The 19537-nt window shown below is 32.3% G+C and overlaps 2 protein-coding genes and 1 pseudogene across 3 annotated transcripts; all 3 read right to left on the bottom strand.

Annotated features, from left to right (window-relative positions):
* Positions 1-826: 826 nt before the first annotated feature.
* Positions 827-2672, bottom strand: LOC146959225 (uncharacterized; annotated as a pseudogene). Its single transcript, XR_015031763.1, has 3 exons — positions 2289-2672; positions 2037-2194; positions 827-1157 (listed from the first exon to the last, which is right to left on the bottom strand). The product of XR_015031763.1 is annotated as an uncharacterized LOC146959225 (transcript).
* An 11067-nt stretch (positions 2673-13739) lies between these two features.
* LOC146959226 (serine/threonine protein phosphatase 2A 57 kDa regulatory subunit B' beta isoform-like) lies at positions 13740-16841 on the bottom strand. The gene is made up of 2 exons (XM_085740778.1): positions 14473-16841; positions 13740-14226 (listed from the first exon to the last, which is right to left on the bottom strand). The coding sequence occupies exons 1-2, from the start codon at positions 15484-15486 to the stop codon at positions 13888-13890; spliced, it is 1353 nt and encodes a 450-aa protein (XP_085596904.1). The 5' UTR covers positions 15487-16841; the 3' UTR covers positions 13740-13887.
* A 559-nt stretch (positions 16842-17400) lies between these two features.
* On the bottom strand, positions 17401-18861 carry LOC146959227 (putative polyamine transporter At1g31830). Its single transcript, XM_085740777.1, has one exon. It carries the CDS (start codon positions 18857-18859, stop codon positions 17468-17470), a length of 1392 nt encoding a protein of 463 aa, XP_085596903.1. The 5' UTR covers positions 18860-18861; the 3' UTR covers positions 17401-17467.
* Positions 18862-19537: the final 676 nt, after the last annotated feature.

A 19537-nucleotide genomic window follows, 5' to 3' on the forward strand; every position in this document is an offset into this window, starting at 1 on the left:
TTTTTTTTCTTCTCAAAAACAATATATAGATAGATAGTTGTTTAGATTCAATAATAAAGTAGTAACCTCAGTCCATTAGTCTTAGCTCAATTGGCAAAATTGACAAAATTGGTCGACCGGAACCCATGTCCTTCATTTGTATGCGTGAATTTCAATGACTCTTAGCTTTTCGTCTATCATCCAAACAAAAAAGTAGTAATCTCAATATGTGATTTACCCAAATAAAAGGAGATTGATGAAAATTTGGATAACACAATGTGGGTATTTACTTTGAAGGAACTTCGGAATTTTGCTACTCCTGAAATGACGTGTCGTAATTACACCGATGACCCAAAAGACAATGGGTCAGATTCTAGACCGGATACATTAATTATTTGATGAATTTAAAAAGTCAATTGTGTTCTTATAAATAAGACCGGAGTTTGTGCGATATTCTATACTGTCTTACATTTGTTTTGGCTTCATTCTTTCGTTAAAATGTTTGGCGAACCATCTAATGCCTTGTCATTACCCATCATTTTTAACGCTTCTTTTATCTCATGTTCTTGAATCCGACAATAGAAGTTTTAATTTTGATTCTCTTCTCTAAAGTCCAGCATGTTAAGGTCCAGTAATATCTATATCCTGCATTAAATAAATTGTTGCAACAATTGTTTTATATCTTTTTACTAAACCGGAACTTTACATTCTTCATCCTTGAAACTATTATGTATTTACATATGAAAAATTGAGGAAGAATTGTGGTCGCGGTAAAATATTCAAGCAAATTCTTTTTTTGGACGGGTGAGAAAATATCCTTAAATAAAATAGAACAAAATACTGAATGTGTGGAACCAACAAAGCAAAAGTTGCATTAATAAAAACCTTTAGGTTTGTTTCAAATCTTTGTTCACTCTATTACAACAATGCAATGATGTTACCAAAATTACAAGAGTCGATAAGAAGGCTATAAGATATGTAATGGCAGAGACAAGTTCAGAATGCGCCTTTTTTCCAGATGGTATTCTCCAAACAAGACCAGCATCATACATATTGGCATCATCATTTTTCAATTTGAACAAACAATTGCTGTTTTTCACCTTTTCCTTTGTGTTGCAGCGCAGTAACATATTTGGTGCACCAAATTCAACTATTGAGTAGCCACTTTCATTCAGAGGCTGCAAAAGAAGAGTGAAACATAAGGAAGTGAGGTAATACAGCAGTGTCCCTGGTAAGGGACAACCTATAGCAGTACTAGTATAGTATTTGCTTAGGACAGCTTTATTATTCTTGCAAAGGGACAGACTTTATTATTCTTCCCAGTATATAATTACAACATAGAGCACTAATGAAATATCAATGCATTTAGGGCCCGTTCGTTTAAAGTTCTTAAAAAATCATTTTGCATGTTTGTGTTTGTGTGTAAAGCTATTAACTTTAAAATAGAATGTAGAAATACAAATCTCTTTTATGTTTAAAACGAACACAAAATAAGATACTTTTCTTAAAAGTTTCTAAAAAATAATCTATAAATTATTTATATTAAAATGATTTGAAGAAAAAAAGCTTAGACACAAACATACCTAAAACATCAAAAATAATTTAATAAGAATCTTAAACAGACGGGCCTCAAGCAGTGCAAGTTGCAGAGAATCATATCATGATCTCTAGATGAAGCAATTAGTCCCTGAAATTATAAGTGCCGTGAAAACTGGTCTCTGAAAGTAACAAATTTCAAAATGGTCTCTAAAATGAAAAATCTTCAACCGTATTAGTCTATTCGAGGCAATTTTAGAGATTAAACTAACCGACCTAGAAGGACTAATGTTAAGGAAGATTTTAAATTTGACAAGTCACTTATAATGTTTGTTGGTTTCATAGACCAAATTGTCTAATTGTTTCAACTTTAAGGACTAAATGGTGATTCGTTCGTAGATGACAGTACCTTCAAAAGATGTAAATCTTCTCCCTTTCCAGAACATTAGATTAAAAAAATGACAAGGGAAAGCTTAGCAAAAAATGGCATTGAGATATAAATTGAATTATAACAGCCTTACTTGATATCATGCGTGCAAAGGAAACTCTATGGTGATATCAGTTGGCTGTAGCAATGTATTTGGATCAACATCTAAGTGGATTTCAACAGCAGAACGATTGGATAAGAACGAAGGCAGCTCCAGATTTGTATCACCAAAGACAGCTATATGATTGAACACTGCAACAAAATGTATTATTGATTGGAAGAAATATGAAACTTTTTTCCCACTTTTGTTTTGTTTAAATATAAAAAGAAGGTGAAGAGTATTTACCACCACGTTGAGCCAGATGTTGTAATTCAAAAGAATCGGCAAAAACTCCAGACGGCAGTCTTTCAATAAATATGAATTCACACGAGTAGCTTAGAAGTTCAGACAAAGACTTCAAGGGTTGAGTTTGTAATTTGATTAATGTAGACATACGGCGATGAGAACCTTCACCAACAAGACCGCGTCTTAAAACTGACAATCTTAACATGGAATTATGGTTTTCCGGAAGCACTTCACATAGACCAAAATTGACTTCTTGAGACATGAAAATTTCAAAATCTGAATCATGTAAGCTTGTATATTTGTGGTAATAAGAGTGTATCAGATATTGCTTGAGGGAAAATAAGCTTTATCATTTCTGCTAGTTTTCGGGGAATCAACCACATGAAATGAAAATGAAGATATTATTCAACAAGGGGCACTTTATAAAAGGTCAAATTACAAGTAAGTAGGCAAGATATTGTGGATCAACCAACTGCATGCGTAAGGTTGGGATCTATATAGAAGGTTGCAAAATATAAAGGTGAAATTTGATTTGTTGAGAGAGAAAAAGAAAAGTAAGCAAGGTTGGGAAACCTATTTTCATAACTGAAACTATGATATGCACAATGAATCAATACATAATAATGTATCATACGGCAAAAACAACACATAACCTGAAGAGATAATGAATTTCCAAATGAAGTTGCGACTAACAAATGATAGATGTACAAGAGTTGAATAAATCGCCTACTACTAATTGTCATTTAGAATCTGTATTGTAACCAAAGATCAGAGAAATGATCGCGAATGAGAGTTTGTGTTATTCAATCAATCAGACCAGACCAATACAATAAAACAGATTTGATACTCACTCACCGCGGCCGCGATCGGAACAAGAGGTGGATTTCACGTCAAAATTTCGAATTTCACTATTGTAGCTACAGACTTACATTGTCAAAGTTTATTGTAACCAATTTACATGATAGTTGAATTTTTCTGGGACTATACATTTCTTCGGGTCAATATCATTTATGATGTGGGAGTCTTTATTGGAACAATTGTCTAAGAAGTTGTTTTCTTGCGGAAATAAATATCTTAGTCTTGGAGGTAGAATTGTGCTCCTTAATTCGGTGTTGAATGCTATTCCTATTTTCTATCTCTCTTTCTTCAAGATGCCGGTTACTGTCGTGAGAAAAGTGGTCCGTATTCAAAGAGAGTTTCTTTGTTCGGTGCATTTCGATAGGGGTGGTTTTTTAAAGGGGTTTTTGTTCGAGCCGGTGATTGATGTGGCAACCGATTTCCCCTTCTTTGTATTTTTTTCTCCACCCAAGCTTATTAGTGCATCTTGCACGTGCTTGTTGGTTAATAATATTTGCCGATTCAAAAAAAAAAAAAAAAAATTGAGCAAAGTTACGTTCTAAGCTTAGGCTTTTGTTGCGTCAAAAAAAAAACTTATGCCTTTGAAACCTAATCAACTTTCTTTTTTAGGGCTAGTTACATTGGCTAAAAGTGTAATTGAGGCTACTCCCGTATATCCTACGATAACGGCTTCATTTCCTAAGTCGTGTCTAGACGATATCCAATGAATGCAAAGGAAATTTGTTTGGGGGAGACCGATACAGAAAGGAAGTACCATGTTGTAGGATGGGAGATGGTGACTAGGCCTAAACATTGGGGGATTTAGTCTTCAAAGATTAGATTCATGAATGAAGCATGCATCTTCAAGTTGGGTTGGAAGCTTCAATCTAGTTCACAAGATTTTTGGTGTGAAGTGATGTGTGGTAAGTACAAGATGAATGATAGGAGTTGTGATGTCGTGGCTAAACCTTATGATTCAAGCTTGTGGAACAACATTGTGAAGTTGTGGCACGATTTGCCAAACTATAATTTCTGGTCTGCAGGTGATGGGAAATAAGTGGAGGAGTGGTGTTCTTCAATGCTTATGCTTATGGGAGGTTGTTTAAAGATTCTCAACATCAAATCAATTCAATTGGTGCAACATGTGATGATCACAAACAATTACTTGCAGAACAAGTTATTAATGAGTGAAGCGTGTGTAGTTGCAGGAACACATTAGATAGGTGCAAATTAGTGTAGCTTAGTTTTTCCTTTACCCCATATGATTATCTATTTTAGTCCCTTTTCTTGTTGTAGGACAGTTTATTTTGGGCATCATATTCTTGTTGCAAGAACAATTTATTTTAGGCCTCATATAAACATTACTCTTTTTTTTAGTTTAATTGTTTCCAAAATAGTTGATTTAGTACCTGAATTTCAGACTGAAGACATTCATATAGTTCTACTGTTGGAAATTTAGGTCTTAGCTAAAAACAAATTTCATAAAACATGTTCAACAATTATGAATCAATAGCGGAAGCAAACAAAACATTGAACATGATTATGATCGGATCTACGACATGTTTGATTTATCAAGAATATTAAGAATTAGGGTATTAGTAATACCTGGATAAAGCTTTCATAGCAGCCCTCTCATCAAGAATGATAACCAAAGAGAAGGTGATCTGAAACAAACATCAACATCAACACGGTTAGCGGCGGCTGATTTGGTTCTTCCTCAACCGGTACCTTTATGCCTCAAGTTCTCTTCAGATGGGGAGAAGATAGAGTTTTGCCGTGTACAGTATATTGGAGACCATAGCCTCTTTTATATTGGATGGCCATTAGGGTTTCCCATTATTCCGTTAATGGGTCATCCGGACATCCACTCATTGAGCCCATATCAACTAATTAAATATTTAATTAATTATCCAATTAGAAATCTAATAGCCTTATTACTTAAATTGATCACTAATCAACTAAGGCTCACAATTGATAAATAGCTAATATAATTATTGTTACGATATTTGCCCACATAATGATATTGGAATATAATAAATAATAAAATATTCCAACAATCTCCCACTTAGGCTACATATCTTAATAATTATATCAGAATTCTTTAGGCGCGCAACTGAATGCTATTTATCTTTAGATTTCAACCTTACAATCTGGTCCACCTCATACATTAATAATGGGACCACCGCAGCTGTCGTCACTGACGTATAACGTGACGGAACCCCGACGACCACCATACCAATGCACTTGATGACATAGATCGATATGGATGAGTGGCATGGAAATTTCATGTAATGTGATCTCTAAATCATGCCTATTTCCAACTGATCCAACTGAAAACTTTAGTGAGATCAAAACTGAAGTTTGCAAATTCAATATTTGCACAAAATGATACAAAAATGGTTATAATAAATATAACCTCATGAACTTTATTTCTGCAGAAAATCATAACATAAAGTCTGTATCAATACCAAAACGAAAGTATAGAACATAAAGTAAAAGAGACTCCCACTAATCCAAGACATCCTTAATGACAACAACCATATGAAAGACCTTATGTGTCATGTCTTTGAATAGCGGATCAGCTAGCATAAAGTTTGTCTCTACTTGTTCTATCATTCAACAACAATAATCTATAAGGTAATGAACCTTATAAATTTTGTTATCAAATAACTATATGACTGAATTATGTCACTATATAACTTGAGTGGTCTTTCAATGCCTTTAACGATATGAAACCAAGTGACATAAATACTTACAGTCATTTCCTGAGTTAGGATGTATGTCATATATTGACATCCAAAAGTCAGAGTCTGACACAAAAATGATCTCCAAATTGTCAGATCTCTGATGTGAGCATAAGCTCTCTTGTTCTCTTTAATAATCCTTAATGTTGCTTTTCAACAATTCAAACTTTGAATTGCTCAAGTATCTGCCAAACAATCTGATTATATATGCTATTTCCAAATGCATATAAATGAGATCATACATAAAAATCCTATAGATAAAGCGTAGGAAAATACTTAATTTTCAGAATTTATAAATTTTCTAATGGGCAATATTTGAGACTGAAAGTCTCTCTCAGTGATTGTCACCTATAATTTATTATGTCAATTTATTTTCAATTTTATTGATATAAACCTTTTGTGACATCTGAAGGATACTTTGAGAATAATCTCTAAGTATCTAAAACTTAATACAAAAGAAGTGTCCCCAAGATCTTTCATCGCTAAGCTTTAGAGATATTCTTGGTTTCACATAACTAATATATCAATGTTGACTAAACAAAATATAATTGACACATTAAACTTGAACTATAAATTTACTCCCACTGAGCTTAATAAAACCACAATTCTCCATAATGTTATCTCAAAACCAAATGAGACAATTACTTTATGAGAATTTGTGGTAACACTAAAGAGACAAATTTCTTAACTTATAAGTGGATTTCATGACTTTGCAAACCATCTATTTTGTATCAATTGACACAAAAGTTTGATTCAGTTGCACCATATTGTATCATTAATGTCACCATTAAGAAACACTATATTGAAATCCATCTTGTGCAGCTCCAAAATTATAGTAAGCAAACTAGTATCATGACTGTCCTAATAGAGTCATTCAATTAAACTAAATAGAATTTCTCTTTTCAGTCAATTCTTAATAACACTAGAATCCCTAGTTCTTGAGGGTGTTGAGTTTGATCTATATGAAATAGTTTCTTAACTTGATTGAGAGGAAGAACAATAATGTCCCCATGAGGATCCAAATATACTATAATAATAATAGTAACTATATGAATTAATTTAGAACTAATTCTTCCTCATTTAATTTTGTTCTATTACCATATCTCTCCCCCAAACTCAATATCCTCAAGAAAACTTAACAATTTATGTCTCAAAATTTCCTTAATTTGTGGGACGAAAAATTTATAGTATTGAAAACCTTAAACAATATAGAATGTCACAATCATAACTGAATCGACTCTAATAATTGAACTTAAAAGACACATCGAATCATCATTTGAAAATAAAACTCAAAATATCTTGATTTATTCAAAGAGAAATTAAAACAAAATTTAATTCAAATAATGATTCACCAAATTGTCTTTTAAATACAAAAATAAGCTAGTAATGACAATCTAAAAATAGTTCAAAGATGAATAAAATAATCTTTATCGACTATGTCCATTCTAAATTGATATATCTTTCAACATCATTGGACATAAATCAGTCAAGACTACCTTTCTTTATTTGCCCTTATCTTTTGAGGTATTTTTCTGAATGAGCACCATTTTATTTTCTCTTGCTTCAACCTTTCCTTATTTGCACACTTTATGAATTGATCATTTAAATGATCATTTCTAACTGTAACAGTTATAAACTTAATTGTGCAAAGAGAATACTATATACTGAATTCTCGAACAAGTCATATGATAGTCGAAATTACTGAATTTTCGAACAAGTCATGTGATAGTCGAAATTATAGTGTCTCAGCAAGATTAAATATTTACATAATGTGCTCCTAATATTTTCTTTGCCTAATAATCTTAATGAAATACTCACTCTCCAATGAGAATTTGTCTTTCTCTATATTGCTTTGAAAGAACTTTAGTTTAAGCAAAGAAAATATGACAAAAATATGTCTTCTTAAATAACACCTCAAATATATATGATATCTTAGCTTTATGATCGATCACATGTGAACTATAGAATTTGGTGTATACTCACTTGTCAAACTTGATTCTCACATTGGGTACTAAATTTGTGAGAGAATGTGAGTTTTACCATCCTTATCTAAGGTCTAGATCCAAGAACAATATCAATGTTATTCTTTAAATCCTACATTAGAATTTAACTCAAAATAGCAGATACATAAACTATATTAGTTTAAAGAGAACAAGAGTAGCAAAACGTACTCACCAAAATACCTAGTGCATCATCAATATCAAGTCTTTAAACGATAATATCAATTGCTAGCGGTATTTTACAGCATTGATCAAACAATGACAATTTACTTTAACAAAGAATAAATTCTTATAATTGTCATATGTTTATCATAATATATGTGAATGTAAACTCTTAAATTTTTTAAATAAGTTTACACTAACACAACATCATCACACATGTCAGCAAAATATTAAAGAAATGTGCTTCTTTATTTGTAAATAAAAGACCTTAACAAGATACCAAGCGCACCATTAAAACACAATCTTTGGATTGCTAAGATGTAATGATCAAACATTGGTGATAAGTCCTGTCAAATAATAGTCACCTTTGGGCGTCCTATTATCCACATGGATAATTATGTTATAATCACCACATATTTACCATCACAGGCATGTAACTATCCGGCCAAGTTGTGCCTTCCTTGGGGCCGACGACAACTCGCATAAATAATTACACACTACATCTTTTGTAAGTTTAATTGAAATCAATTTACACAACAGAGGTTACTTGGGCAACATTATTGTTTCAACTGACTCAACTAATTTTACTAGACAATTTTAATATATATTAAACGGGGTGATAAATCCTGTCAAATAATAGTCACCTTCGGGTATACTATTATTCACATGGAAAATTACTTTATAATCACCACACATTTACTACCATACGTATGTAACTATCCGGTCAAGTTGTGCCTTCCTTGGGGCCGACGACAACTCACATGGATAATTTCATACTACGCCTTTTGTAAGTTCAGTTGAATCAAATCTACGCAACAGAGGTTACTTTGGCAACATGTTGTTTCAACCAAAACAACCGCAATTACTAGACATTTCACAACAAATTAAATGGGAATGGTCTTAAATTTACAAGGGCACTACCGACATAATGTAGGCCAAATTAGTTCTTTATGTTGCTAAGTAATCATGAGGTCACTCGGCAACCCTTAAGTGTGAAGACAAATTCACGAATTTGAAAGAAGATGAAAGTCACAAATCACACCAATGTGTGTATGACAATACTTAAGTGTGAAGACAAACTCATGAATTTGAAAGAAGATGCAAGTCACAAATCACACCAATATGTGTATGACAATACATTTACATATATTGCATAAAAGCCACAACAAACATAGCATGAAATATGTCCAAAATGCATGATAAGACAAAATATTATTGCAGAAAACTTAATAACAATAAACTCTAACATCATAATCATGCTATAAGAAAAATATTCAATTTCAAACCAAAAGAAAATGAATCTTATATACACCAAAATATTCATGCCACAATTGATTCACATACACTTAATGATTCTTCAAATAAAGAAACAAATAATTCTAGAACCAATTATTTCCAACATAAAGAAAACAAATTTTTTATGTTTAAAAAATAAAAAATAAACAAACAGTTCTAGACTCCATATTTCCCAAAGTTAGAAGAATCAAATCTTTAAATCATGTACTACAAAATTCTTTCCCAATATTTTGAGATGTGTTGTTAAACAACATTCAAAAGAGACAACAAATTTTATAAACAATACATGATAACCAAATATATAGTAAATGTTTGTTTGTCTATTTCTCAAAATAAACTTTATGTACAAAATCTTTGTGAATCAAAACTAATTTCAAATAGAAATTAAGCTATAAAACATGATAACAATATTTGAAAAAATTACTTTTGCCAAAAGATTTAATATAAAATCAAATCACCAAAATTAAATAAAATTCAAATCATTATCGATTCCATGTTCAAATCCTTATTTCAAATGTTCACATTTGATCCAAAAATTGAAACGATTTTCTTTACGAAATCCTTTGGTAAGCAAGTGTAAATACAAAGGACCAGCTCTTTAATTGGACTAAAAATTTTATATAGCACATATATTATCCACACTGGCGCACACACAAATAATAGTGTCAGGATCTATAACATAAACACAATAATAATCCTCATTGATTATGGCCACAAGAAAATTTTGATCATTAGGAACAAATAAATCTGATCAAAAATAAACATGTGAACCATAAAATATAAAACAAGTGAGCCAAACTTTATTTTCCTTAGCTTTCTATACAAAGTTAAATATTATCCTTAATTTAATCAAAACTAAATCAGCGGTATTGAAACCGAATGCATAGAAACCAAAATAAAGCAATAAAGTTGATTGTGAACAGGTTGTACATCAAACAAACTTACACAAGTATGTTAACCATGATGGCATATAATACACACAAGTTAATTCATATATAAAATCCACGATTATAATAAACGATGAATATACATGCCTTCAAGAATAAAATATTAACCTTTTATCTTAAAAAATTAATCAATTATAAGGCCAATAAGATACTCATAAAATCAATCGGTTGTACCATAAAGAATATCATCAATCGATCAACAAAACAATAGTAAACCAAGAGACGTATTCACGTGTTGCGGTTCTTAATCAATGAAATCCGTAAAACGCATAAAATATATCCATCTGGATGAAGCTTTGAAATAAAAGGAAAATTATTTCGGCATCTTATTATGGCATCAAAGAGAAAGCCGCAAAATAAAACTTTTAGGGTTCATAAGAAAGGAGATGCAGAAATTAAATCCAGTTATGGACAAATTCAATAATTTGCAATTAATCCCGATAAATCAAACATGAAGCGGCTCTGATACCAATTGTTGGAAATTTAGGTCTTAGCTAAAAACAAATTTCATAAAACATGTTCAACAATTATGAATCAATAGCGGAAGCAAACAAAACATTGAACATGATTATGATCGGATCTACGACATGTTTGATTTATCAAGAATATTAAGAATTAGGGTATTAGTAATACCTGGATAAAGCTTTCATAGCAGCCCTCCCATCAAGAATGATAACCAAAGAGAAGGTGATTTGAAACAAACATCAACATCAACACGGTTAGCGGCGGCTGATTTGGTTCTTCCTCAACCGGTACCTTTATGCCTCAAGTTCTCTCTTCAGATGGGGAGAAGAGAGAGTTTTGCCGTGTACGGTATATTGGGGACCATAGCCTCTTTTATATTGGATGGCCATTAGGGTTTCCCATTATTCCGTTAATGGGTCATCCGAACATCCACTCATTGAGCCCATATCAACTAATTAAATATTTAATTAATTATCCAATTAGAAATCTAATAGCCTTATTACTTAAATTGATCACTAATCAACTAAGGCTCACAATTGATAAATAGCTAATATAATTATTGTTACGATATTTGCCCACATAATGATATTGGAATATAATAAATAATAAAATATTCCAACATCTACAATAGTGTAACTAAAATGACCAAGAGGGTCTCCGACTTTTGCATAGTGCTGCTACCAGATCCTATGGCAGTTTCTTGAGGATAATCTCATGATATATATTGGAGCTACTGGGATGCCATTCTTTAGGATTCTAACTGATTTAATTTTTGGTTTGTTTTTCTATGTTACTATTACTGTTATTTAGGTATAAACTTTTTGTAAAGTTAGCCACACATCACATGTAATGAGACAAACTGATAAGAGTTGTAATGTGAGACTATTAATAGACAAAACTACCTCAGTACCTATAATAAATAACTGCAAGAACCTCATTTTTTGTCACATTCACCTTTAAACATTCCATCTCTCTCCGATGACGAATTAAGCTTTGTTTGAGGCCAATGGTTGCATAGCAACTTTAATTGCGAATCAAACACTACAGCTGAATGTGGAATCCAACCAATCATATAATTGAAGATATGGTAGAGTAAATAATAAGAGAAATTTATAACCTATGGAGGAAGATTCAATGATTGTTAACTGTATAAAATCTAATGCTTGTTGTTAACTGTATAGAATGTAATGCTTGATGACAAAAGCAACAACTCTAACTAACAAATAGATTAACACAGAAACTTCTCAAGCCACATATGTTTGAACTTGTGTAGGGGTCTCTTGCAATAACTTGATCAAGAAGATGATGAAGATGAATATGATGATGATGATGAAGATGATCAAGAAGATGATGAAGATGAATACGATCAACAAAAAAATTTTATGTCATGGGTACCTTAACTCTTCCTCCGTCAACCACTCTGGTCCTTTATGTTATTAGAGTTAAGGGATCAAAACGAAACCAAAAAAATAAGTTAAGGGACCAAAACGAAACCAAAAAGTAAGTTAAGGAACCAAATTGTAACGTTAATAACTTATGGAACCAAAATGTAACGAACAAATAACTTAAGAGACCAAATTGTAACGTTAATAACTTATGGGACCAAAATGTAACCAACAAATAACTTAAGGGACCAAATCATTAATTAAGCCTAAAGTTATTTTGAAAATTTAGGGTTCTACTCACCTCTTTATAATTTTATGTAGGTTAGAGTAAAGTTATTTTGACACAAAATCTGTACCAAATATTGATATACGGATTTATTCTCTCTCTCTCTCTCTCTCTCTCTCTCAATGTATTTAAAAAAGAAAAAAAATTAGTTTTGATTTTGTATTTTTTTTCTTTCAACCTTTCATTTGATTTGTGTTTAAAATTTTATTTTTTTATAATTTTATTTAAAAATTTAATTAAAAAATTAGTTAAATCTATCTCGTTACAAAAGAAACTATTTCATTGCAATTAGAACAATATTAGACACTATAAACACATCTTATTTGCCAAAATAAGTTAACGGCCTCTTCTTATTTGGTGAAGCATTTGAAGCTCAAATGAATTGTAACATTCTTTAGAAACTTTGTAGAATTGCGGGATATGAAGTCAGTCAAGAAAAAACTAACATTCTTTTCTCTAAGAATATTGATACAGGAAAATGTGATAGGTTGACACAAATTTATGGATTTAAAGAAACTCATGTTCTTGGAAGATATCTTGGAATGCCGTGGCTAAACTTTATGATTCAAGCTTGTGGAAGAACATTGTGAAGTCGTGGCAGGATTTACAAAACTAAAATTTTTGGTCTGTAGGTGATGGGAAGTAAGTGGAGGTGTGGTGTTCTTCCATGCTTAGGCTTGTGAAATGCTGTTAAATGATTCTGAACATCAAATCAGTTCAATTGATACAACATATGATGATCACACAGTTACTTGTAGAAGAAGTTATCAGTGAGTGAAGCTTGTGTAGATTCAGGAACACCTTAGATAGGTGGACATTAGTGTAGATTATCTTTCCCTTTACTCTATACGGTTGGTTATGCTGAGTCGGCATCTAGCTTTGGAGTTAGTTAGAGGTTTCTAGAGCTATGTATAGCTTGCCTTGTATATTTTGTGATTTTCATCATCAATATATGAGAAGCTTCATCTCTTTTCTCTCTTTGAGTTTGTTGAATTTTCTTTTAAATTAATCGATGACTTCCATCTTCAAGAGAATGCTCAATTAAAACAAATTTGATCTGTGTTTGAGTATTTCTTTCTAGTATGAAAATATGCATTTAAACACGAGGATAAGTGTTCAACAATGTTCAGAGAAAAGTTTATGTAAGTGGTGGTTTCAAATCTAAAGGCAAGGAAGACCATGAAATTCTGCTTTAAAATTTGCTTCAATTGTTAATCGAGTTTCAGAGTTTTAAAGTATCGATTTATAGTACACCACTTATAAAAATAGAATAGTTCATAGCAGTAGAATCTGTATGGTGTTAAGTGTCGATATTTGTCACTCTAAACATTGGAAGAACTTAATTATCATTTATTTGAATTTATGCTTAGTTATAAATACTTGTGTAAGTATCTATGAGAGCTTCTAAACATTGCTTATGATTAAGAAGGTTGGATTGGCAGGAAATATATGCTGCATACAATTAAATTATTAATAATCAGTGGGAAACACATATGTATCGTTGTGGATTGACAAATTGATTCTTAGAAGCTGCCAATTCAATTCTTTCCCATCTCTTTTTTCTATTCATATCTTCTTGATGTGCCACTGATTCTTTAGCTTTCATGTCCATTTGAGCTTTTGCATATAGATCAGGATCAATATCTTCCACCACCACCTTCACACTTTCTGTTAGCTGCCTAACACTCTTGCTCCAATGCAACTTCAGGTTCTTCTCCACACCTTGTACTATCACCGGAAGTACTTCTACCGTTCCTGTTGTTGCCATTTTGTAGAACTGCTCGTTGTTCCATACATATAGTGCCCTCTCAGCTACCTGAAACCATATTTATATGCATCATCATCATAAACAAATTTCACTGTCAGTGTAAAAATATTTTTCACTTATATCCAATCACATCTCATCATTATCCAAACGGTTAATGTTAATTCCTAAAATATCTCCACAATTATCTATCTGTTGAGATGTGATTTGATGCACGCTTTTTACAAATAGTGCATATCAGTTATTGTCATATTTTCATGAGAAAACATTTTGGAAACTAAAAAGAGATTTTTTTACCTGAGAATTCCAACTGTTGATGCATTTTGTAATCTGAGTACATATAGGCAAGGCCAACTTTCGATATTGATCGGGATCCAAATTCTCCACAAGATCTTCCAACTCACCAATCAACAAAATTTCTTTCTGACAGTTACTGACAGGCCAATACCTCAAAATTCCCCTAACAACAACACCTCCAAGCATAGGCTCCTTCTGCACAAACTGTGATATACAATAAGCAAGTTGTCTATGATAAACTTGCATCCCTTTAGTCTTATGCAAAGGAATCAACACTCTCATAAGAAACAACTTGTGTTCTTCCTTGAGTGGCACGGTAAATCCATTAACAATAGTTCCCCATATCTCAAGCAAGTCTGCAATACCATAATGTTTCTCTGTCTCAAAAACATAGTTCAACAAAACATCTGTCATCGATTTCCTCATCGCAGAGCGGTCGCAAACGAACTTAGAATATATCTTGTGGTATACATTTTTCAAACTTTCGCGTTCCCTCGGATCTTCGGATTGGAAAAGAGATAACAGATTAAGGAGGAAAGAATGATCCATATAATTTCTAAGTATTTTGGTGTCTGTGCTATTAACAAGCCTAAGAAGGATTTCATAAACTATTTGTAGATGTGACCATAAAGGTGAAAATATGGAAATAGGATCTTCTTCATCAAGATATTCTGATATAGCTGAAGGATTTGTAGGCGGAGGGAGTGGCCTGAAAAGATTGGCTTTGATCATTGATACTAAAGGTCCTAAAACTTTCTCATGAACCGGTTTTTTGGAGGATTTCATCATAGCAATGAGCCTTGAAAGTTGAAGTCTTTTGGAGTCTCTTTGTGCAGGGGATTCTGAAGGGTCAGTGAAGGTGAAAACAAAGGTGCAGTAAGAAACAGTAGAGAGAATTTCTTCATTTCCTGAAGTAGGAGAAGATGGTATTGAAAAAAGAGGCTTTTCTTCCCCGAAAAACTCTTGAAGTGTTTTTTGGTTTGGTGGTGGTTGTGTGATTTTCTGGCTACTCATTTTGTTTCTTTTTCTTCTCTGTTTGAGGATCAGGAAGGAACATGTGTGTTTTGAGTTTCAATTTAAAAGGTAAGAAGACGGAGATTCCTTTGCAACAAGAAGCTTTGGAATGTCCAAACTGTTACCAAAACCATTAGAACTTGAAATTCTTGTGTTGTGACATTATAACAAGACATGGAACAAGGTATCTTTATTTCATTGTTCCTTATCCTTACTTTTGGTTGTTTGCCACGTGGTATTTTCGACATATTCAATGAATTTAATCCTTATCACAGGTTGTTGAATTTTTCATCAACAGGGCTTAAACAAAATACAACTTGCATATTAATATATTCATCTTTAGTTAGCAACTTGGTTTTATTGATGTGTCATCATCACTAGTTAACACCTAGAGAATGGAGATTATAATCATTTTATTTTCCATGAGAACATGGTACTGATTAATTAGGAAAGAAAAAGACAAAATTAATCATCAAAAAAGAAAACGTTACAATACAAAACCTTTATAGGTCCTATCATTCAGAGGTAAGAACCCAAATCCTAGTTGTTTATGTCCTTTCTTGATTAATTAAAAACAATATAAAAAGTACTAAATCCAAAAATAGTTCAACTTTGGCTTATTTTAATGAAGTAGTTGAGCTTAAGATTTCTCGTCATAGAAAATATTTTGTTTTTATCTAGAGCATAGGCCTAACAAGACAGGCTATGCCGGAAAATGGATCTATATACACAAAGGAGAAAACACACAAGAAGACATGGTGAAAATTTCCCTAAAAAAAATAAAAGACTGTGTGAAAATTAACCTTTGGATTTGGAGTCACAATTTGCTTATTGTAAAAAGCTGATAGTGACATCCACAATATGTAGTGTACTTTCATGAAGGTTCAATGTTAATAATAGTACTTAATACGGACCGGTACCGGGATTGCGGCCGTTACAAATCGGTATCGGCAACCACCGTGACCGTTTTTGGACCTTTTCACGTCGAGAACAAAAATCACACGAAAATCGCCGTTACGGACGTTACGAAACGCCGTTACGGCCGCGAAACGCCGTTACAGATTCCATTACAGACTTGAAAAGTCAGAAATTAGAACAAGAGAAGAGGAATCGAATCTCAAATTAAAAAAAAAAGCACAAGAATACAAGAACAGAAGAAGAAGAAGGAATCTGAATCTTATCTTTTGTGATCCTATTTGAGGTTTGCGATTTCAGTTTGTTCATTCTTCTATTGTGTTATTCTGCTTGAGGTTTGCGATTTCTGGTGTTACTCTTTGTTCATTCTGCTTGCCTTGCGATTTGCGATTTTGTTGTGTTATTTTTTGGGTGGATAAGGATAAGGTTTGTGATCACTTGGTTTGCCAATACACACACGGTTTATTTGTTTATTCTTCATTCAATAATAATAAATTAATAATAATAATAATTAATAATTACTTTTATATGGTTTATTTGTTTATTCATATATTTATTTATTAAACTCAAAAAAAAAAGTGTGCATTCATATCTTATTTAAGTTCAAGGTAATTTTAAATTAACACTCTTAATTCAACCACTTAATTTGAGTATTTAGGTAACAAATATTAGATGAAATTTTAGAGAAAAAATTGGGACTTTGATGTTAGAACTTTGAACTTTGATTTCCTTCCAAAAAAAAAAAACTTTGAACTTTGATTGTATATTTATTATGTTATAAGTATGGAAAAAAGTATTAATCTAAGTTATTATACATTATATGATAATATAAATAGTTTTAATACGTTTTGTGAAATGTTTTGATTAATTCACACCGCGAAGACCGTTATTTGTATCGGAACGTCCGTTACAGCCGAAATCGCGACAACCTTAACGCGACCGCGATCGCGACCGTTATTTAGAACCTTGGTGATGAAAATAATCAAACTGGCCTGATACTTATTAGGCATAGTATATGAAAGGCTTGCATTCACTTTTTGCAATGTATTATTATACAACAAGTTTTCTAGGCAGCATAAATATCTGGAAGATCAGGATTAACAGAGAATCTAAACCATCTCTTTTTCTCCATATATTTCAAACAAGGCTGCAATAAAAGTCCAATTATAACAGCTGAGATACTTATGAGAAAGACCTTCAAAGTAGCAAGAGCTAAAACCACAAATATTAGTACTGTTGGAACTATACACATCAACACTGCTCCAATTTTCCCAACAGGTATTTTATAAGGTCTAGATACATTTGGAAACTTTATCCTCAACTTAACAAATGCAACAAACTCCATAAGCATACCAAAACAGTACAAGAAATTTTCAGCTGCTACAATTTCTTGAAAACTCAACCAAGAAAGCAAAACCACACCAGAAGCTGAGAACAAAATACCAATAAGAGGTGTTCCATAACGTGACCTTTTAGCAAAGAAATCAGGAAGCATTCCTCTTTCAGCCATACCTAGAAGCTGAAATGAGTCACTACTCATCTCAGCTACAAACATTCCCATATTTGATAAAGCTGATGCAACTTGAACCCATGTTCTTAACCAAACACCTCCAATAACTCTACCAACTTCTGAAAAGTAACCATCACTCCATAACTCTCTATTAACTTCAATAGCACCCGTTCCAACCAAAAGAGGTAAAAAGTATCCCAAAACAACCAAAATAACAGCATAAAGAAGTGCTTTTGGAAGAGTTTTACCAGGATTATTCACTTCTCCTGCAAGAGTACTAACTGAATCCCAATAATTCAAATTCCAAAACAATGTATTCAGATATAAACCCCATTTAACACTCTTCAAATCCATCATCTTCCACCTTTTTGGTTTTATTCTAGGAATTGAAATTAACCCCATAACAACAAAAGGACTCAATGAAAAAATTCCCAATAAAATTGCAGCCCAACCCACAATTGTTAATCCTCTATAATTCATATAAGTAAGAATCAAAGTTAAAACTAAAACAGCAATTATCCTTGGAAAACCACTACCAATAATTGGAATAGCTGATTTAAGATAATCTAAAAATAAAACTGGATATAAAGCATTGTCAATTACACCACTAAGCCATTTCATCCAACCAAGTTGAAAACCCCAAAAAGGGCCTAATGCAGATGAAACCCAAACAACATAACCACCATTTTCAGGAAACATTGTACCCATTTCAGCAGTTATTAATGCTTCAGGAACACTCCAAATGAGTGGAAAAACTAAGAAACCAACAAGAGACAACAATGGACCTGCTGCTCTTACTGTGTCTTCCACACCAAATGGTCCACCTGATACCTCATAAAAGATTAAGAAAATTAAAGGTATGATTGAAACTTTTTTCAACTTGTCTAATTTTGGAACTGAAGAAGGTGTAACATTTTCACCAACGTTGGACTCCATGTTGGTTGACATGTTTTTTTTCTCTGTGATTCTCAGAAACTCTGTGCATTTTAATTTCAATTTCCTATAAGAAGAAGAAAAATGGTTATAGTAGTGACGTGTTGAGTAAGTAAAACAAGACGTGGCACAATGTGAAGAAGTTAGAGTGTGAGTAAGTTGCATGATTTTGCTGCTTTAAAGTAAAAGAAGATCAGAACAAACAAAGTTCACCGCATTGTCTTGGAACCCCTTTAAAAAAAAAAAAAAAATTGGTACATATTATCTTAATTTCAAGTTTAAATTTAAAAATATATTTTACATATTATCTTATTTTAAATTTAAAGTAGAAAATATATAATATAGATTTGAAACTATAATTTAGATAGGATATTAAAAGTATATGCTAACAACGCACTCTCTCTAACAAGGTTAGAAAGCTTTGGTCTCCAAACCTCATAACTTCAACCTCTCATAAGTGTCTCCACTCATTTAACATGATAATGGAACTTGGCATATTAAGTTGATCAATGCAGCTTTTCTACCTTTTGAGGCCTCTCAAACCCAACAAACTCCCTTCTCAAATTCAAATCAAATGGACACGATGATTTGACCTTCACAATGCTAAAAGTGCTTATAGTCTGTGGAAGAGTTTGAATTGCCTCAAATTTCTAAACAACAAGCACATTTTAAAGTTTGGTCAAAACTTTGAAA

Source organism: Medicago sativa, chromosome 1 (genome assembly GCF_051527215.1).
Source record: "Medicago sativa cultivar Bolivia chromosome 1, Bolivia_mono, whole genome shotgun sequence".
In the NCBI taxonomy this organism is placed as follows: Eukaryota; Viridiplantae; Streptophyta; class Magnoliopsida; order Fabales; family Fabaceae; genus Medicago; species Medicago sativa.

Coding starts and splice junctions, on each gene's coding strand:
- LOC146959226 (XM_085740778.1), bottom strand. CDS start 15,486: ATGAGTAGCCAGAAAATCACACAACCACCACCAAACCAAAAAACACTT. Junction 14,227..14,472: donor TCAACAGTTGGAATTCTCAG/GTAAAAAAATCT, acceptor ATATGGTTTCAG/GTAGCTGAGAGGGCACTATA.
- LOC146959227 (XM_085740777.1), bottom strand. CDS start 18,859: ATGTCAACCAACATGGAGTCCAACGTTGGTGAAAATGTTACACCTTCT.